This window comes from Haliotis rufescens, unplaced genomic scaffold (genome assembly GCF_023055435.1).
Source record: "Haliotis rufescens isolate VD_foot unplaced genomic scaffold, xgHalRufe1.0.p SCAF_62, whole genome shotgun sequence".
Classification (NCBI taxonomy): domain Eukaryota; kingdom Metazoa; phylum Mollusca; class Gastropoda; order Lepetellida; family Haliotidae; genus Haliotis; species Haliotis rufescens.
The window spans coordinates 1,595,529-1,616,226 of NW_025964353.1; the positions used below are offsets into that span (position 1 = coordinate 1,595,529).

Sequence of the window (20,698 nt, forward strand, 5' to 3'; positions counted from 1 at the left end):
TAACCTTATCGAGGTTCGCCTCTTAGCAACTCAGTCGCCCGGATGTTGATTATACAAGATGGAGGATCTCTGTTGGTGACAGGTTTCGCGAATTATAGTGTTCATGATTACGGGGACTGATGCCCTTGATAGAGGTCCCCAGAAAGTGACGACAGCCTCTGTAGCAAAAACAACATAAATACATCTCTGAGAGTAGCCTACAGATTTCTTGTTTTCAGATATGGCTCTTCAGCGGGCCAAGGTTTGTAATGAATTTGATAATTTGGTAGTTCGGCACACAAATATCTGAGCCTATTCATACTGCAGGCAAAGACATTTTATCCTTTTAAACTTTTCTCATAGGTTTATGTTTTGATTATTGGAACTGTAAAAGTGCGTTGAATTCCCTCCGGTGTAAGTCGTCAAAGCAGGTGATATACCATGTTATTCATCTCATCTTCATTCATTCATAGTCTTTTTTATAGGAAAGTTGGAATATTTTTCAAAATGCTATTTTTCACTTTGCTTTGCACTCATATCGATATCCTTTAGTTAACACCAGTTGCATGAATATGTTGGTACGACTTTCGCCCATATGAACCATGTGAACAGAGCTACAATAACTGCATTTTCGTTAGAAATATTTTTTATTAATATCTTACAAGAAATAATCATGTTTGGCTAGTTGTGTAAGTTCAAGTTTTCAAAGGTCACTAGCTTTACTATCAAGTCAATATATCCTTGTGTTATGGGTTTTTTAACCCCTAAGATGTAATTCTGATTATGTGTCTAATAACATTTATTAACAATCCCAATACATGAAAACTAAATCTTACCTTTGAGAACATTTATTTCTGTTAACACTTAGATGGTTAAATTTTTTTTGGTGATAATGCCTGTCAAGGCGAGATGAGTCGGTCAGATGCCTACTTGTTACGGTCACATGATTTCAAGCCCCTCCATTACAGTCAAATTAAAAATAGATGCACAACATGATAAGCCACATGACAGTAAAGACAGGAAGCTGATACATCAATGTATTCATCCGTGCATACGAGTTCTGATGCAAAATTATCGTCAGATCAAGTTGAAATCCGAGCTCCAGATAACTTTTTGAGCAATTGAGTTTTTACTCTAGGGTTTCAATTTTAATTGGGTTATTACATTTTTCATTGGGTAACCAATATTTTTTCACTCATTTATTCCTCACTCTATTGGGTTTTCCCAAAATTAGTGAACATTTTAAGATTTAAAAGAAATGTAATAATGTTCTATTTGTATGCATGCTGAAAAAGCTTCACTGGGTATTTACGCGAGCTGTTTTTGTACATTTAATTTAATGCATGCGTTTCTGTGTGCAAGTTAGTTGAAAGTAATTGGGTTTTGAATATTTGGGTGTGTTGTTTTACGCAAATACGCTGCTTATCTGTAGCTGTGAAATACATGAAATACATTCTACATAGATGATTAGATATTATGTAACAATGTTTTCATCTTTGAATAAATCAATGTACAACACATGACAAGATTCCAAGATTCAGCTGACATACATGACAACTTTTCAGGTGTGTGAAACACCAATCCAGAGTTGCAGCAAGACCAGAGGGCTGCCTGGACTTCCCCCACTTCCATCAACTGATAGTCATCCCTCTGACCTCTATCAGGTAACATTCAGGCCAGATATGGATGTGAAATGGGATTATTCAGAATACCCTAGCCTGTCATTTAGGCTTATTTTGAGTAATTACTTGTCTGTGATGATGTTTACCGTTCCTCATATACGAATAGAATAAATACATAATAATGGGCTTATATGTTTTTCAAATTTGGTTCTTAGGGGTGACTTTTTTCACTATTTGGTATAGGAAGGTTTGCTACCCAGAGTAGTGGATGATGTTTTTTGGGGGGAGGATGTGCTGTTGTAATTGGTGCCTAACAACCAAGAGTATAAGGATTTTTGAAATGTCATTTTCTGGGTAGGCACATGAAAAACTTTTCTCTTTTCCAGATTGTGTTGAGAAACAGTGAGCATCCTCCGTTGATGAAAGGGACATCATGGACTCTTGCAGCACCATTCAAAGAACAGAAATATCACCGCAGCCCCAGCGAGTCTATTGCCAACAATTACACACCTACAGCATCAGATTTAAAGCTCAGAGACCTTCCAAAACTTGTGCGATCCAAGACAAAAGGTAGGCGAGTCTAAAGATTCCATTGACGCCTGCTTGAATTCAAAATTTAACAGTCCTGACCTCAGTAATAACAGATTTGCTTTATTTGGCATGTAGTTATCAGATTAAAATATTTTTGTATCATTTATTTCATACTGACCAATGTGTTTGTTTTGTTGTTCTATTCAAGTATAAATTTTTTGTGAATCTTCCTGATTAGTTTCTATAAAGAGTTATACATACAGTTTCTTGCAGTTATTATTATCACTTTTGATGAAAGATGTTAATAATTTTCAACTTTGATCTACTTTATTTGAGCAACATGAGCTAAGCAGCTGTATTACAAAAAAAAATCTATCTTTTAGTTGAAGATCTCTTGCTTCCAGGTGACATTTGCTTCTCAATTTGAACTAATATCAAAGCATCAGTGAGCGTGAATAGTGATAACATAGGTTACAATCAGAATAGTTTAATTGAATATTAGTTTTCAGGTGCCGCTTGATGCAATGCTCCTTGACTTTAGTTGTCTTCAGCATAACATGTTCATGTTGTTTTCAGACAGAACTTTGCCCCCAATTCACACTAGTGGTAGGTAGACTAAGTGGTGTTACTAACTCAATGACTTGGTGTGATGTTGCTACTCATAGATGTTACTGTGTGTTAGAGAACATTGTCTGTGTGTGTTTGCTGTAAAAGTCAGGGTGATTTCTTTAGCTCTGTACAGCCTTTGTTTGGTCATACTGTAAAGTAACAAGTTTTCTATACAGTGTATCTTGTGAGTCCTAGTAGTGTTCAGTTAGGCTTAAAAAATAAAAGAATTGGTTCTCAGGCAATGGCTTTTGAAAATATAGTGCGGGAGGGCGGCCTTTTTGTGGAGGGGGTTGTGGTGTTCAAACTACATGTAGTATGTAAACAAATAAACAGTTTCTACCAACAACCTGGGATAGGGCCTCCCTACATAAATGTTTTCCTTGATGAGTAAAATTCTGGAATACAGTATTGGACTATCGTTGGACTACGAGTGTGTGCATAGTACACGTATACAATGAGCTTTGATTTTGTTTCACAATGCAAAGACGTTATCTTGAGCACACAACACCGAAAGAAGCATGTGAACAAATCCGTACTGAAGTATGCAAGTTACTCCTATTATTACACTATCTGGCTATACAAGTGTTCATTGTGTATCTGGACTTAAGTTTGTAATCCAATATATTACTTTTCTCAAAGATTTCATTCAATTTTGTTTACATTAATTTCGGTGAAATTGTGTATGATCTGATCTGCAAATCACATCAACTAACCATGAATTCACCTTGAAACAAAAATTAGTCGCAAGAGATACAAAGTTTTCAGTCTTCCTTTCAATTCTTGTGAAATTTGTTTTCAGTTTTGATATTGGCCATGACATTAAGTATGTTTTTAACTAAATCACCCATAGATAGGGGAGAAAATGTGTAAACAGCTGATTGCTATTACCAGATTATCTTATGAGACAAATACAAATGCCTCCTGTGTTACGACACAACTCACCATGCCGTGATCATCTGGCATATGCTATGGGGCAGAATAACAAGTGGCATGTTTCATGTATGGTGATTAGGTATCTCTATGATATCCCCACCTTACAATAGTTATCAGGGAACTATCATTAAAGCCCCAGTGTAAGTTGAATCTGTTTTTTTCTGTTAACAAGAACTCAAAAAGACCTTTCGAAAAATGTTTTTTCGTATCAGTGTTAGTGTCACTTGAGATAATGTTGAAAATGGCCACCTATATTATATTTTGATTAATATAGATTAATGATTTTCTTATATGAATTGTGACTGACTGTAAGGTTTATGTCATATATTCGATGCATGTAGGATATCTACGAGCCACAAGCAGGGGTGGCCCTGTCGTCCAAAACTCTACAATTTTCTGCCCTGAGTTGGCGAAATTGTGGGTTCAAATCCCACGTTTGCCTTGATAATGTTTCTAGGTTTGTCAGCACCATACCTGCAACACTTCTGGCTTTCCATCCACATCGTACAGACACGCAATGATATGACTGAAATACAGTAAATTGTGTTTATAACGAACATGGTAATAACACACTGACAGATATAACCAACTAATTTTTGGGTCCCAGCCAAGTGCTGAAAATATGTTGTATATATGCTTATAACGAACTACGGTTATAACAAACTAAAAGTAGTGGCCCCTTTGAGTTCATTATAACCATAGTTTTCTGCAGTTTTTCAAAGCAGCGTTAAACCAAACTCACTCACTCAACAAGCCAGGTTTGCACCAGAAGTAACACATGAGTGATGGCTGTCACTGTATTAACCCCTGTACATGTTTTTGAATCGACCAGCACTGTTGTCACTCTGTTGTCACTCTGTTGTCACTCTGTTGTCTGTGTCTACACTGTTGTGGGTCTGTGTCTGTTGTTGAGTCTACTCTGAACATCAACCATTTCTCTGTCAGAAATAGCATTTGTAGTTTTGGAATAAGCTTTTTGAGTAAATGTGTGTCTGGTGATGACGATCTTGTGTGAGTTGATGTACTTCTGACCTAGATGGGAACTGTACTACACATTTGAGTTACCAAGTCTTAATGAAAAAAGGACGTTGTTTTACTGTTGTTTTTCCAATCCTGACAGTCAACTATGTCCACAAGCAGGGTGTAATTTGTCAGTTATTAGACATGGTTGGTTCATCAGAGTATATGTTTTGTACAAAGTTAACTGTGTACACTTTGAAACTCTAAATTGATGTTCAAATACTGACATCACACTGGTCCTAAACCTCCTTGTTTGATAGTCTGGAAATCTAGTATCAGGGTGAGTTTGGCAGGAATATATATAGCAGGTTTCTACTGTGTCCTATCTTAAAGATGTTATTCATCAGTGGAGTAATTGTTGGATTCAATGTATAATCATCGTGGAAATATTGACTTGTTTTGTTTGTATTGCAGTCGAGATGGTGAAGAAAAGCCCCAGGCAGCGGGGGCCGGGGATCACGAGGAGTAAAACGATGGATGTTGTGAAAAATGGGTGAGGAAATTTAACAAACATGAAACATGTATGAAGATGGATGTTTGTCCAAGCGAGTTGAAATTGAGTGTAGTGTTTTACATTGAAAGGCTATTAATAGAGATTAGTGAGGTTTTGTATTGCTTACAATATCAACTTGAAATACAATGAATGGTTTCATTCATACTTAATTTGGGAATCTTAAAAATGAGAAGCAAATATTTTGACCACTACACTTCCTCGCCCATGAACTAAAATTAGTGGCCCCTTTGAGTTTGTTATAACTGTAGTTTGCTGTACTGTTCAAAGCAGCGTTAAACCAAACTCACTCACTCACTCAACAAGCCAGGTGTGCACTAGAAGTAACATGTGAGTGATGGCTGTCACTGTATTAACTGACTCTAGTGTTGTTCAACATCGAATGAAGAACATTGTATGTATATAGATTATGAGTAGATCAGATGATGTCAGATGTGCTGTATGAGCCTTTGCAAGATTCCAAAACCAAGATTTTGGTCCTTTGTCTTTTCAGTCAGTCAGTAAACTTGTTTCTTTTCTAATGTTTAGACTGGTCAATGGTCAGTTGTCACCACGTCAGGAAGTTGTTCCAGAACTACCACCTAGTCGCCCTCTGACCCCAACTGAGCAGATGGACATAATGCGGGCCATAGAGGAAGAGGAAGCTCAGCTGTCCGGAGAACCCAATGAAAGAGACCTCGAGGTGCGACCATCCTGTGTTGGCTAGCCATTGCCCTATATTGTTTCATCGTTTTAGTCCAGCATTGAAATTGTCACCATATTGATTACTCATGTAAAAAGACATCATCATTTAAACATGTCAAAGCTCTTATAATTAGTTTTGCATTACCGGTTAAGCAATAATGTCTTTTATCCCCAGTAACCCATTTTGTGGCGGGTATTAAAATGGACACTGTCTGTCTGTGCAAGATTTTCCTTGCAGATCTTGAAAACCGAAAAATATTTCTTCACCTAACCTGGTACATAGACAGGTCTGTTGGTGAACTGGGTGCCGTTGTACAAAGCGGTCTTAGCGCTAACTCCCATACCGTCACATAGACTTATGAGAGTCTTAGCACTAAGGTTGTTTTGTACAATGGCACCCTGGTGCCTTTTGAAGGTTTGGGAGTTTTGGAATTTTTTTTTGAGTTTGCATGGCAACAACTTTGACTTAGACTGAAAATGGTGGTAATGCTCATTTCTGGAGCAGATCTTGAAAACCATACGCTATATTTTCTCCAAGCTTGGTACATTGATAGTACAGTGGTGAACTAGTGCCTTTCTTATGTTTTGGGATTTTTGAAAAAAAAATTTTTTCCAACTTTAACTTAGATTGAAACTATAATAGTGAAAGCTAAAAATACTACAGAAATACACTCATCCAAAATATTTTTAACCAAATTGGAATCCCAGATTAGTTAAAAGTATTTTGGATGAGTTTATAGTTGTAATTGAATAAAACTTTAAAATCACATTGCTGTGATGGCAAGGATTGAAATGTAAGAACCACGGATAAATTACAAAAGTGTTTACAAAAATGCAAAGAAGTAACATTTATTTAGCTTTGTTTACTTTGTCATACATCATCACAAACACTCCAAAACATGTAATGCTTGAGTGGAACAATCTTGAGTCAACAACAGCTCATGATAATACTCTGTACTCCAAACAATTATTTGTAAAAAAAATTGACATTGCACACTTACACACACACATACACACTACATCTGTCTGTAAGAAGTCACAGCATTATACCCATGGAGATCTGGGCTAGCATTGTTCTTCTAGTAAGAACTGACTAATAGGATCGGTGACTTGGTTGATGCATGTCATCGTATATCAGTTGTGTACATCGATGCTCATAATGTTAATCACTGTCTGGTCCAGACCCGATTATTTACAGACTGCCATTTTATAGCTGGAATATTGCTGAACGCAGCTTTAAACAACAAAGAAACAAACACAGCATTATAGTGCAGCAACCCTGCTTTTGATTCCAGCGTTACTACTACTACATCAACAAAGGTATCCGTAGAGAGATGCTGGCACCCCAGTCTCACACCCAGGTTAAGAATATCCAGCGCCTTGTCCCCTCTCATCTCATCTCCAGTTGGGAACATGAGACCCTCAACCAGTTGCTGCTGCAGGAGATAGATACAGGCTATGAGATGAGCATCAGGAAGTCAATAGGTGGGAGGAGAACTTATCTTACAGCTCATCGTGTGATTCATGTCAATCCTTATGCTTAGGATGTGTTTCATTGTCAAGATAGATAGCCATGCAAGAACCACAGAATGATTCCTCCTACTCCTGTACACACTTGATGGTAAAGCTAGATTCTTGCATGACATATGCAGGTGGATCAATATATTTGAACACATCAACATCTCAGAAGAATTAATGTTAACTTCTGCTTTTTTCCATAAAATTCTCAATATTTACCTGCATATTATTCATCAACTATATAAAAATGGAAACTTCACTTCGCTCGAAGGATACTTTTACATAGGTAGATTGTGTGAAGCAAGTGTGTAATATATTCCCTGCAACGGTTTCCATATTTATGTCCATTAGTATATTAGCTGTGTTCATCATGCAGATTTGCTGCACATACAGTTAATGTTCAGTGTGGTAGGTTATCATGATGGCGGTGTTGTGTTACAGTTGACTACGTCCTGAAGGACCAAGATGAGAGAGACAGACTACACATCGCCTGGACACCCAAACCCTTCCCCCTGAGGTAAACATGATGCCACCTGCTAATGCAAGCCTAAATACATTATAATAATTAATAATTCTCATGTTCTATGGAAAAGATGCAAGATGCATGACTGATCAACACTGTGATGTTTCTGGGTTTCTTAAAGTATGGGAGTTATGATCACCTAAGGGCTATGGTCGCTTTGTGGAACAGGACCCAGTTCCCTAGCATTCCGTGCTGGTCGTAAGATGTGTCGAAATGGATTATGTGGTCAGCCTTAGGAGTTTATTGATTGTTTGTCATCATACCCCGATGGCGTGGATCGTTGCTCACAATATCAATCACTGGATTGTCTGGTCCAGACTCAATTATTTCCAGGTCACTGTCATATAGGAATATTGCTGATTGCAGCGTTACACAACACACACATGGCTGATCAGCAGTCTTTATTCCAACTCCATAGAGATTTGGGATTGTACAAAATTTACTGTAACAATTTGAGTCATAGCATAATTGTGCTTGTGTTTAGAGTTTGGTTCATCCTGATAATTTGCTATTTGTGACATTGTTATGTCAGGTGTTGACAGTATGTTGCCGTTGTGTTCATGCCTGGTCAAGCTGTACAGATAGTTGGATCCTTGAGATGGAGGTCTGAGCTGTGATTGTGTTGCAGGTTGATACGAGCGCCCGTCCCCTGGCATCAGTCGTACCACCAGGCCCATAACTTCAACCTCAACCACCTCTTCATCACCAACTCCATCATGCATGACCTGCAGAACATCTGGTTTGACCAGTAAGTAGAGCATCTTTCAGTAAAAACGGGCCAGTGGGATCGCCAAGTGGTTAAAGCGTTCGCTCGTCACGCCAAAAGCCCAGGTTCGATTCCCGACATGGGTACATTGTGTGAAGCTCATTTCTGGTGTCCCCCGCCATGATAATGCTGGAATATTGCTAAAAGCAGTGTAAAACCATACTCGCTCGCTCGCTCGCTCGCTCGCTCGCTCGCTCGCTCACTCACTCACTCACTCACTCACTCACTCACTCACTCACTCACTCACTCACTCACTCACTCACTCACTCACTCACTCACTCACTCACTCACTCACTCACTCACTCACTCACTCACTCACTCACTCGCTCGCTTTGTGATGCTTACTTCTTGGATGTTTTCTAAGGTTCAGCCATCTGCGGTTCATCAACTTGAAGGAACTGTTGGCGTCCGACCTGCCCCTGTTGCCTGCTGAGTTTGAATCTCTGGTCAAGAAACAATGCTGGGATGCTCATGAAGTTCTCAGGAAGAGGTGAGGATTTCGGGACCTTTGTACAGATGCAATCTTTCAACAATTCATGTTAGATAAAGCAAGGGTCATCTTGGTATTTCAGACCAGCAGAATGGCTGCAGTGCAGTGTTAAATCTCTCTTTTATCTATTGGCTGTTTCAGCTGGATTCCAACATGTGCAAAGGTGTTCTTTGAGAAGACGGACCTATGGCAGGATCTGGTTCCCCCCAATGACACAGACTCCACTGAGATGATCCAGGAGTTCTTCCGCTGTGTCGCTGCCGTCATGTCTATCCACCTCCGCAGCATGGTCATCAACTCACTTGCAGACTTCCTGGAGTTCTTCCAGATACACAAGGTCTGGATTGTTGGCAGCTACAAAGTTGACCCTGCTAAGACATATAATTATCTAGGGGGAACATTGGTGGCCAAGTTGTCTAAGGCGCCAGAATTCCCTGTGCAGGGTTGTGTCCCTTAGCCATGGATCGATGATCATGATGTCAATCACTGGATTGTCTGGTCCAGACTCGATTATTTACAGACCGCCGTCATGTAGCTGGAATATTGCTGAGTGCGGGGTTAAACAACAATAAAAGAAATAAAAGGAAAAGATATCCCAATGACCACCTGGTGTCTGTTATGCAGTGTGTATAGATGAGTTCCCCATGACCACCTGGTGTCTGTTATGCAGTGTGTGTTGATGAGTTCCCCATGACCACCTGGAGTCTGTTATGCAATGTGTGTTGACGAGTTCCTCATGACCACCAGGTGTCTGTTATGCAGTGTGTATAGATGAGTTCCCCATGACCACCTGGTGTCTGTTCACCTGGTGTCTGTTCACCTGGTGTCTGTTATGCAATGTGTGTTGATGAATTCCCCATGACCACCAGGTGTCTGTTATGCAATGTGTGTTGATGAGTTCCCCATGACCACCTGGTGTCTGTTATGCAATGTGTGTTGATGAGTTCCCCATGACGACCTGGTGTCTGTTATGCAATGTGTGTTGATGAGTTCCCCATGACCACCTGGTGTCTGTTATGCAGTGTGTGTCGATGAGTTCCCCATGACCACCTGGTGTCTGTTATGCAGTGTGTGTTGATGAGTTCCCCATGACCACCTGGTGTCTGTTATGCAATGTGTGTTGATGAGTTCCCCATGACCACCAGGTGTCTGTTATGCAGTGTGTGTTGATGAGTTCCCCATGACCACCAGGTGTCTGTTATGCAGTGTGTGTTGATGAGTTCCCCATGACCACCTGGTGTCTTTTATGCAATGTGTGTTGATGAGTTCCCCATGACCACCTGTTGCCTGTTATGCAATGTGTGTTGATGAGTTCCCCATGACCACCTGGTGTCTGTTATGCAGTGTGTGTTGATGAGTTCCCCATGACCACCTGGTGTCTGTTATGCAATGTGTGTTGATGAGTTCCCCATGACCACCTGGTGTCTGTTATGCAATGTGTGTTGATGAGTTCCCCATGACCACCTGGTGCCTGTTATGCAATGTGTGTTGATGAGTTCCCCATGACCACCTGGTGTCTGTTCTGCAGTGTGTGTTGATGAGTTCCCCATGACCACCTGGTGTCTGTTATGTGCATGATCTGTGTGCTAGGTGGGCAACGACTTCGGTGAGGAGTTTGACGAGCTGCAGTACGTCATGCCGCAGATCATGATCATCAAGTTGAGGGTGGAGGACCCAAAGATTGTGTTTGACCCGCCCTTCAGGGAGATCAGAGACATCATTCTGAAGTGTTTCTCCGAGATCATTGCCAGTGGAGAGGGACTATCAAGGGTATGGGTTATATCTTAAAACAATGAAAAGTGTCTGCTGTTATTTTGATGTTTTGTAAAATGTATCTGTGTTGTGTAAGTCCGATGTTCCAGCAGTGTAAAGTGTGGAATCTCATCCTGAAGTTGCTTGAAATCAGGTCCTCTCAAATTGTAGCAGAAGGCTGATATTTAGGAGAGTTAAATGCCATGTTAATTCTAACATTATTGACCTGCTTTGAGTTTTAATAAGAGACAATTTCAGCAACATATAACGCTATTCCTGGCTGCAGGTTGAAACGGAACTGTTCCCTGATATGAGAGGACAGCGCCTACTCTTGAGGTCAGTGAAAATCGAGGAGACACTGTTCACAGACTACGTTGATAAGGCCATGGAGATCTTCAAGGATAACACAGTGGGACCACAGAAGTAAGTGTGCTTTCTACTTTAGCTCACCTGGCCCCTGTTCCACAAAGTGCAACGACTTTCGTAAGTCAATGTTAAAGTATGGGAGTTACGGTCATCATAGCACTGTGACCGCTTTGTGGAATGGGGCCTGGGGCCATAAACACCAGACTGAGCTTACATCTCACCTTCAGCACCACATATATATGCTTTCTGACTCATAGCATTGATTCACCTGATTTAGGAGTAAGCATATACTCTGAAGCGTTGTGTTCTTCATAATAAAGAAGTTGACATGCATAAATTCTCTTCCTTGATGTACCAGTTGTTATTTATGGTCTACTTTATTGCAGATACTTGAACATCTACAAGAAATATTCAGACCTGCTCAACAACAAAGCTGATCAAGATGTGTCTACCTTCCTCCGAGAAAAACATTCCATACAAGCTTTCAAGAAGGTAGGAAAACTTTTTTTATGTTCTTCAGCACTGCTAGTTATCACTCAAACAGTAATTATTATTGTTATAATTCTTAAAATATTTTTTTTACTGTAATCCAGTTATATGACAATGGCCTGTTAATATTGATTGTGGCCCAGACAAACTAGTGATTGATATTGTGAGCAGCAATCCACAGACCCAGGTTCGATTCCCCACATGGGTAAATTGTGTGAAGCCCATTTTTGGTATCCCACACCATGATAATGCTGGAATATTTCTAAAACCAAACTCACTCACTATTAATAATAATAATGACCTTTTTTGACAGAAAATCACAGGTTACCAGGATCTGAAGGATGAGATTGCTCTGCTGCGAATCACTGTCCCGCTCAGCATGTTCTGTCTCGACTGTGTTCAGCTAAACACAGAGCTGTGTCACAGGGCACAGAGACTGAAGGAAAGACTCATTGTATTCGAGGTCGATGAGAACAGAGAGCTGAACAGAGCGTGAGTTCACATACAGAGAGATAACATTGTGGTGCAAGGGAGATAATCACGTCATGTCCTCCATCCAGATAGTGTAATGCACACTACAACTTACCCTCAAAACCACATTCTGACTGTAGTATAATTATCCTATTACTGATAAGGGTAGCTAAAACAGTTGCAAAATTGGCAACGATTGTGGTTAGTTGAATCAAGAGATTTTCGGTTTTATATAATGATTATCGAAATTGAAAAAGAAAATACTGTTTAATAGTGTGTCAATAATTGGAGTACTTGTAGGTCAAAGCAAACTGAATTATACTTCATATATTGTTTGGCATATGTGGATTATATCATTGAGAAATTGTTAAATGTTGATTTTATGGAAATATTGGGCATTCTCTATCACTGACTGTTATTGCAGCATCTGTCGGCGGTATGATGAGATGGCTGATAGAGTGAGTGAGATTCCCGAGACCACACAGGAGCTGGTTGAAACACAGGAGTTCCTCAAGACTGTGAGTTCAATAGTCACTCTATTTGTGTCATGTGTTTTACCTTAATACTGATCAGTGCTGGTCCCTGTTGCCAAATTGTATCAGAAACTAATATCACTAACCTCAGGGGTGTCACATCATAAGTTGTCAGTCAATTAGAACAGCCTGTCTTTAACAGCAGGCTCAATTCTAAACAAAGCAAGCCCTGAGTAATACTGTTTTGTTTGATTTTCCAGCCATTCATTTTTTAGAGATACAATTACATTTGGGAATTATCTATTTCATGTTACTCAAATTATGTCAGTTCTTGTTGCGAACAGATTGTTCCAGAAAAGGAACAGTGCTCACATCTTGATTATTGCAATGTAATATCATGAACATTTATTAAGTCTTCGTTCTACAAGAAGTAATGACCTTTACAGTTTTTGTTGTTGGTATGTTGGTATTTAGTAGTTTCCTTCAAAGCATGCAGGTCAAGTTGGAAGTTGATCTCCACAGTCGTGTAATCAGCTGACAATTTATGTTTCAGTCTACGGAGGTTACGGTGTACAAGCTGAAGGATGAGATTGATGAGTCTGCCAATAGGCTGATGTTCCTCCTGGACTACGCCATCTTCCCCTGTAAGTCGTGACGGCAAACTGTACTCACTCACTCTCTTACTGTCTGTGTCTGATAGACATGGTCTCCCAGTCTGGCAATATTTCAGCTGAATCACATTGGCCATCTTCTTGAGGCAAGGGTGTTAATCTATGCATAGTCCAATCAAAATCGAATAACGAACTAGACATCCGGTTCGCTAACAACATGGATTTCAACGCAAGATTTCGGTCGACTGCAGGATTTGCAAAGCATGTGAGCTATATATTGGCTGTCAACAGATATTTTCCAAATCTTTTCATGTTTTTAATCAAGGTGCTCAATTCATTTGATGCACTTCATGGGTTTCATAACAAAAAAGAAGATCTTGATTATCGATCAGATTGTCTTGACTGGGCGCCGCCATTTTGTATGAATCAAATGCAAGTAATATGAGAGGAGGTGGAATCTCATTGGTCAATAGGAGGGACATAGAAGAGACATAACCTGTAATTTGCACTGGTGGTGCTACAATTAAACCACGAAATTGCAGCCCAGTTCGGCAAGGGTGGAAACAGCAAGATGCAGGGCATTGAATTAAACCTGGACCAGGAACAGTAGTAGTCGACAGCATGAGCATAAATCCATTCTTTAGGTTATTATGACACACAAACACAGCCACAGTTTGTAACCATACAATCCACCTGCGATCGAACAAATCCATTCTTTAGGTTATTATGACACACAAACACAGCCACAGTTTGTAACCATACAATCCACTTGCGATCCCATTAGGGAGTTATGAGGCTGTAAATGAAACATTATGGTAGAATGTTCATTATAATTGTATTCTTTTGATAACATACTACTTTGAACATTTTGTATTGTTGGAAAACTCTTCCCCTGTGTAATTCTCCTTAGTCGGCTTCTGTGTGATGGTATACCAATGTATCTGTGATGTATTCCAGTTGAGGATATCAAGCTGAACAGCACTGTATTCCACTGGCCGGACCACATCCGTACAGTGTTTGAGTTGAGCCAGAACCGCATCGTCAACAAGCGGGACACCATCGAGGATCACCTCCGCAAGAGGGTGTCCGACTACGAGGACCGACTGAATGGCTACTACAAAGAGGTCGAGTCCTTCAGGAAGAAGGAGGTAGGTCACGTAGCATCAGTACCATAGGGACTTGCTTCATCACTCACAGGGAGCCTGCTGTATAACATTAGTTATACAGGCAACCTGTGACTTCACATAATATAGTCTTGAACCAGAGTCCAATGAATTGTCTTTCAGTGTGTAGCTTATTCAATGTCAAGACGAAGATTTAGCAAAACTTATTTCAGCCGACCCATTGGGACTTTTCTGTATATGATGACTATAGAGCATGTCATTGTTATGATCTTAACAAGATAATGTCTTGTTAAAAAAACTCCTTGTGTGGAAATTAGACAGTTTCAGTTTTATTGTATTGGCTCTTTATTTTGTTAAAGTTGGTCAGAGTTTAAATGTTTCTAATCTACATGCTCTCTTGAGCCATAGATGTAAGAAAACCAATATATACATGTAGCTGTGTAGATTGTTTAGAAGAGTGTAGTAAGCATTTAGAATTAGCACATAGTATATGATCATTGATAGAAATTTACGAAGACAGTCTACTAGCCCGAATAGTGATAACCTATAGCAGTACCCCCACAAATGTTTGCAATCCTACTTGCCCTTAGGATACCTTTAACATTAACAAAACTGGTCCGGGTTATCTGGCTAGTGCTAATTTCAGTCCTTGATAATAGGTTAAGTGATGTGAATTCCAATGTCCAGATCATGAGCCCTGACGAGATGAAGAACAACACGGAGCTACTGGCACGCATCACGGCCGACCTGGAGAAGGCCCGGGAAGATCTGGATGGCATCAACGAGGAAGAACGCCTCCTGGAGTGGGAGCAGAGTGCGTTCCCCATTCTGCATCAGATGTTCCAGATGAAAGAACCTTACGAGAAACTGTGGAACACAGCGTACAACTTCACTCAGCGCCATGACACCTGGACGCACGGTATGGAACCCCTGGCATTACATGCACTACTGTCAGGCTTACAGACTTGTAGTGGGAATCCGACATGTTATGTTTAATAATGTAAATACTTTCCTCTTTTTATAATGCACAGTGCTGTATTTAACTCAATGGTTCCAAAGAAATAAATACTTACTGTGAATTGTTGCCATAATGGCTGCAACTGCCTCCATGGCCTTGCGGGTACAGCATCCCCTGTAGGTCATAGGTTAGATTCCCGTCCGTGTCACAACAAAAGACATTAAAAGATGGTACTTGTTGTTACCTGCCTGGCACTCAGCATTAAGGTGCTAAACCAAAGACTTGGAGTCAGTATACAGTGTCTTGGGTATTCATGTTAAACTGCGGCATGGTTTGTCATTGGGCTGGCACTATGAAACTGGCATTAGTCCGTACACTCTCTCTCAACCTTGAATGCGACATAAACCCCACTTTACCTTGATTAGTAAATCATGGATATATACAGACAAGTACGTTTATAACGAACTGACGGATATAACAAACTGATTTTTTTGTCCCGACTATTTGCTATAGTTATGCTGTATATATGCTTATAACGAACTACGGTTATAACAAACTAAAGTTAGTGGTCCCTTCGAGTTCGTTATAACCGTAGTTTACTGTAGTCACTTAAATTGTACAATAGCTTTCAACTCAGTATTAGTCTGGATGATGGAGTGTCTGGACTAAGGTTGGTTTAGTGTTTTGTCAAATGATGTTGCTGTTCCTACTGTCAGCTACACGTGTCACATGTCTTGTTTCAGGTTCATTCATGGACCTTAATGCTGAAAACATCGACAGTGAGGTCAGCGATATGTGGCGTTCTATGTACAAACTGACCAAGACCTTCAACGACCAGGCTGGCCCACGCCGAGTTGCAGATAGTGTGAAGGGCAAGATTGACAAGTTCAAACAACACTTGCCTATCCTCCACACCATCTGCAACCCTGGCATCCGGGACCGGCATTGGGATATGGTGAGTGCCAAAATGTTGGTAGGCTGTAGGCTGTAGGCTGTAGACTGTTGTCATCAGGGATAATGAGTAGACAATGTGATGGGCAGGTAGGCTGTAGTCTGCTGTCATCAGGATAATGAGTAGACAATGTGATGGGCAGGTAGGCTGTAGACTGTTGTCATCAGGGATAATGAGTAGACAATGTGATGGGCAGGCAGGCTGGCTGTAGACTGTTGTCATCAGGGATAATGAGTAGACAATGTGATGAACAGGCAGGCTGTAGACTGTTGTCATCAGGGATAATGAGTAGACAATGTGATGGGCAGGTAGGCTGTAGTCTGCTGTCATCAGGATAATGAGTAGACAATGTGGAGGGCAGGCAGGCTGTAGACTGATGTCATCAGGATAATGAGTAGACAATGTGATGGGCAGGCTGGCTGTAGACTGATGTCATCAGGATAATGAGTAGACAATGTGATGGGCAGGTAGGCTGTAGACTGCTGTCATCAGGATAATGAGTAGACAATGTGATGGGCAGGCAGGCAGGCTGTAGACTGTTGTCATCAGGATAATGAGTAGACAATATGGTGGGCAGGCAGGCTGGCTGTAGACTGTTGTCATCAGGGATAATGAGTAGACAATGTGATGGGCAGGTAGGCTGTAGTCTGCTGTCATCAGGATAATGAGTAGACAATGTGATGGGCAGGTAGGCTGTAGACTGATGTCATCAGGATAATGAGTAGACAATGTGATGGGCAGGCTGGCTGTAGACGGATGTCATCAGGATAATGAGTAGACAATGTGATGGGCAGGTAGGCTGTAGACTGTTGTCATCAGGGATAATGAGTAGACAATGTGATGGGCAGGTAGGCTGTAGTCTGCTGTCATCAGGATAATGAGTAGACAATGTGATGGGCAGGCTTGCTGTAGACTGATGTCATCAGGATAATGAGTAGACAATGTGATGGGCAGGCTGGCTGTAGACTGATGTCATCAGGATAATGAGTAGACAATGTGATGGGCAGGCTGGCTGTAGACTGATGTCATCAGGATAATGAGTAGACAATGTGATGGGCAGGCTGGCTGTAGACTGATGTCATCAGGATAATGAGTAGACAATGTGATGGGCAGGCAGGCTGTAGTCTGCTGTCATCAGGATAATGAGTAGACAATGTGGAGGGCAGGCAGGCTGTAGACTGATGTCATCAGGATAATGAGTAGACAATGTGATGGGCAGGCTGGCTGTAAACTGATGTCATCAGGATAATGAGTAGACAATGTGATGGGCAGGCTGGCTGTAGACGGATGTCATCAGGATAATGAGTAGACAATGTGATGGGCAGGTAGGCTGTAGACTGCTGTCATCAGGATAATGAGTAGACAATGTGATGGGCAGGCAGGCAGGCTGTAGACTGTTGTCATCAGGATAATGAGTAGACAATATGGTGGGCAGGCAGGCTGGCTGTAGACTGTTGTCATCAGGGATAATGAGTAGACAATGTGATGGGCAGGTAGGCTGTAGTCTGCTGTCATCAGGATAATGAGTAGACAATGTGATGGGCAGGTAGGCTGTAGACTGATGTCATCAGGATAATGAGTAGACAATGTGATGGGCAGGTAGGCTGTAGTCTGCTGTCATCAGGATAATGAGTAGACAATGTGATGGGCAGGTAGGCTGTAGACTGCTGTCATCAGGATAATGAGTAGACAATGTGATGGGCAGGCTGGCTGTAGACTGATGTCATCAGGATAATGAGTAGACAATGTGATGGGCAGGCAGGCAGGCTGTAGACTGCTGTCATCAGGATAATGAGTAGACAATGTGATGGGCAGACAGGCTGTAGACTGATGTCATCAGGATAATGAGTAGACAATGTGATGGGCAGGCTGGCTGTAGACGGATGTCATCAGGATAATGAGTAGACAATGTGATGGGCTGGCTGTAGACGGATGTCATCAGGATAATGAGTAGACAATGTGATGGGCAGGTAGGCTGTAGACTGTTGTCATCAGGGATAATGAGTAGACAATGTGATGGGCAGGCTGGCTGTAGACTGATGTCATCAGGATAATGAGTAGACAATGTGATGGGCAGGCAGGCAGGCTGTAGACTGCTGTCATCAGGATAATGAGTAGACAATGTGATGGGCAGGCAGGCTGTAGACTGATGTCATCAGGATAATGAGTAGACAATGTGATGGGCAGGCTGGCTGTAGACGGATGTCATCAGGATAATGAGTAGACAATGTGATGGGCTGGCTGTAGACGGATGTCATCAGGATAATGAGTAGACAATGTGATGGGCAGGTAGGCTGTAGACTGTTGTCATCAGGGATAATGAGTAGACAATGTGATGGGCAGGCAGGCTGGCTGTAGACGGATGTCATCAGGATAATGAGTAGACAATGTGATGGGCAGGCAGGCAGGCTGTAGACTGCTGTCATCAGGATAATGAGTAGACAATGTGATGGGCAGGCTGGCAGGCTGTAGACTGTTGTCGTCAGGATAATGAGTAGACAATGTGATGGGCAGGCTGGCTGTAGACTGCTGTCATCAGGATAATGAGTAGACAATGTGATGGGCAGGTAGGCTGTAGACTGATGTCATCAGGATAATGAGTAGACAATGTGATGGGCAGGCTGGCTGTAGACGGATGTCATCAGGGATAATGAGTAGACAATGTGATGGGCAGGCAGGCTGGCTGTAGACGGATGTCATCAGGATAATGAGTAGACAATGTGATGGGCAGGCAGGCAGGCTGTAGACTGTTGTCATCAGGATAATGAGTAGACAATGTGATGGGCAGGCTGGCTGTAGACTGATGTCATCAGGATAATGAGTAGACAATGTGATGGGCAGGCAGGCAGGCTGTAGACTGCTGTCATCAGGATAATGAGTAGACAATGTGATGGGCAGGTAGGCTGTAGACTGATGTCATCAGGATAATGAGTAGACAATGTGATGGGCAGGCTGGCTGTAGACGGATGTCATCAGGGATAATGAGTAGACAATGTGATGGGCAGGTAGGCTGTAGACTGCTGTCATCAGGATAATGAGTAGACAATGTGATGGGCAGGCAGGCAGGCTGTAGACTGTTGTCATCAGGATAATGAGTAGACAATGTGGTGGGCAGGCAGGCTGGCTGTAGACTGTTGTCATCAGGGATAATGAGTAGACAATGTGATGGGCAGGTAGGCTGTAGTCTGCTGTCATCAGGATAATGAGTAGACAATGTGATGGGCAGGTAGGCTGTAGACTGATGTCATCAGGATAATGAGTAGACAATGTGATGGGCAGGCTGGCTGTAGACTGATGTCATCAGGATAATGAGTAGACAATGTGATGGGCAGGTAGGCTGTAGACTGATGTCATCAGGATAATGAGTAGACAATGTGATGGGCAGGCAGGCTGTAGACTGCTGTCATCAGGATAATGAGTAGACAATGTGATGGGCAGGCTGGCTGTAGACGGATGTCATCAGGATAATGAGTAGACAATGTGATGGGAAGGCTGGCTGTAGACGGATGTCATCAGGATAATGAGTAGACAATGTGATGGGCAGGTAGGCTGTAGACTGTTGTCATCAGGGATAATGAGTAGACAATGTGATGGGCAGGCAGGCAGGCTGTAGACTGATGTCATCAGGATAATGAGCAGGCACCTGCATTAGCATGAAATACTATAGACCCTTGTCATTACTAGACAGTGTTAAACCAGGACAGACCACAGCCTCTTGCCATGAAGGCATGAGTAGCCACTTGGAGAAGAGGAGATACTGAGTTACTGGAGCAGCCAATGTGACATCTTGAATCATCTGTGTGGCTCATGCTCTTGTATGCTTGCAGATGAGTGACATCGTGGGCTTCAGCATCAAGCCAGAAGGAGAAACGTCTCTTCATCACATGCTGGAGTATGGCCTGTCCAAACACCTTGTCAAGTAAGTACACCTGTACAGTCACACCTTAGAAGCTGCCATTACTCACACAATTCTCACAAGCTCCTCGTAAGACCACATTATTGAAAGTATGTTTATGTCTACCCATGGTGTCATCATATCACACTGAGTATTTGGTGGATTAATTGTTGACTTAACTTAAGTGATGGTGTAAATCCTGCTTGGGAATCATGCAGGTAGCAAAAGTAGCACAAGTCTCACAAGTCTCACAAGTCTCACTTGATATTATTAAAGCGTCTTTTTTTCTCATCAAACATCGAAACTCAACAGTTAACATTATCTGCCAATATTTAAATATTCATTATTATTTATTGTCAGTAGACATATTAGAATCCCCAAATTGAATATTGTGCTGAGATTCTCATCATTTTCCGTGGTT

At 41.5% G+C, this 20,698-nt stretch overlaps 1 protein-coding gene across 1 annotated transcript in view; it reads left to right on the top strand.

Annotated features, from left to right (window-relative positions):
- Positions 1 to 43: 43 nt before the first annotated feature.
- The window catches only part of LOC124110825 (dynein axonemal heavy chain 3-like), a 79,932-nt gene continuing 59,277 nt past the window's right edge, over positions 44 to 20,698 (top strand). Inside the window, exons 1-21 of the mRNA XM_046470261.2 lie at positions 44 to 241; positions 1,545 to 1,643; positions 1,988 to 2,171; positions 2,709 to 2,738; positions 5,109 to 5,187; positions 5,734 to 5,887; positions 7,185 to 7,374; positions 7,849 to 7,924; positions 8,559 to 8,678; positions 9,061 to 9,186; positions 9,328 to 9,523; positions 10,777 to 10,956; positions 11,225 to 11,361; positions 11,691 to 11,796; positions 12,107 to 12,285; positions 12,689 to 12,782; positions 13,291 to 13,381; positions 14,306 to 14,496; positions 15,160 to 15,391; positions 16,174 to 16,385; positions 20,210 to 20,301. Coding sequence (XP_046326217.1) covers positions 221 to 241; positions 1,545 to 1,643; positions 1,988 to 2,171; positions 2,709 to 2,738; positions 5,109 to 5,187; positions 5,734 to 5,887; positions 7,185 to 7,374; positions 7,849 to 7,924; positions 8,559 to 8,678; positions 9,061 to 9,186; positions 9,328 to 9,523; positions 10,777 to 10,956; positions 11,225 to 11,361; positions 11,691 to 11,796; positions 12,107 to 12,285; positions 12,689 to 12,782; positions 13,291 to 13,381; positions 14,306 to 14,496; positions 15,160 to 15,391; positions 16,174 to 16,385; positions 20,210 to 20,301 — 2,789 coding nt within the window. The 5' untranslated portion in view covers positions 44 to 220. The remainder of the gene's footprint in view (positions 242 to 1,544; positions 1,644 to 1,987; positions 2,172 to 2,708; positions 2,739 to 5,108; positions 5,188 to 5,733; positions 5,888 to 7,184; positions 7,375 to 7,848; positions 7,925 to 8,558; positions 8,679 to 9,060; positions 9,187 to 9,327; positions 9,524 to 10,776; positions 10,957 to 11,224; positions 11,362 to 11,690; positions 11,797 to 12,106; positions 12,286 to 12,688; positions 12,783 to 13,290; positions 13,382 to 14,305; positions 14,497 to 15,159; positions 15,392 to 16,173; positions 16,386 to 20,209; positions 20,302 to 20,698) is intronic.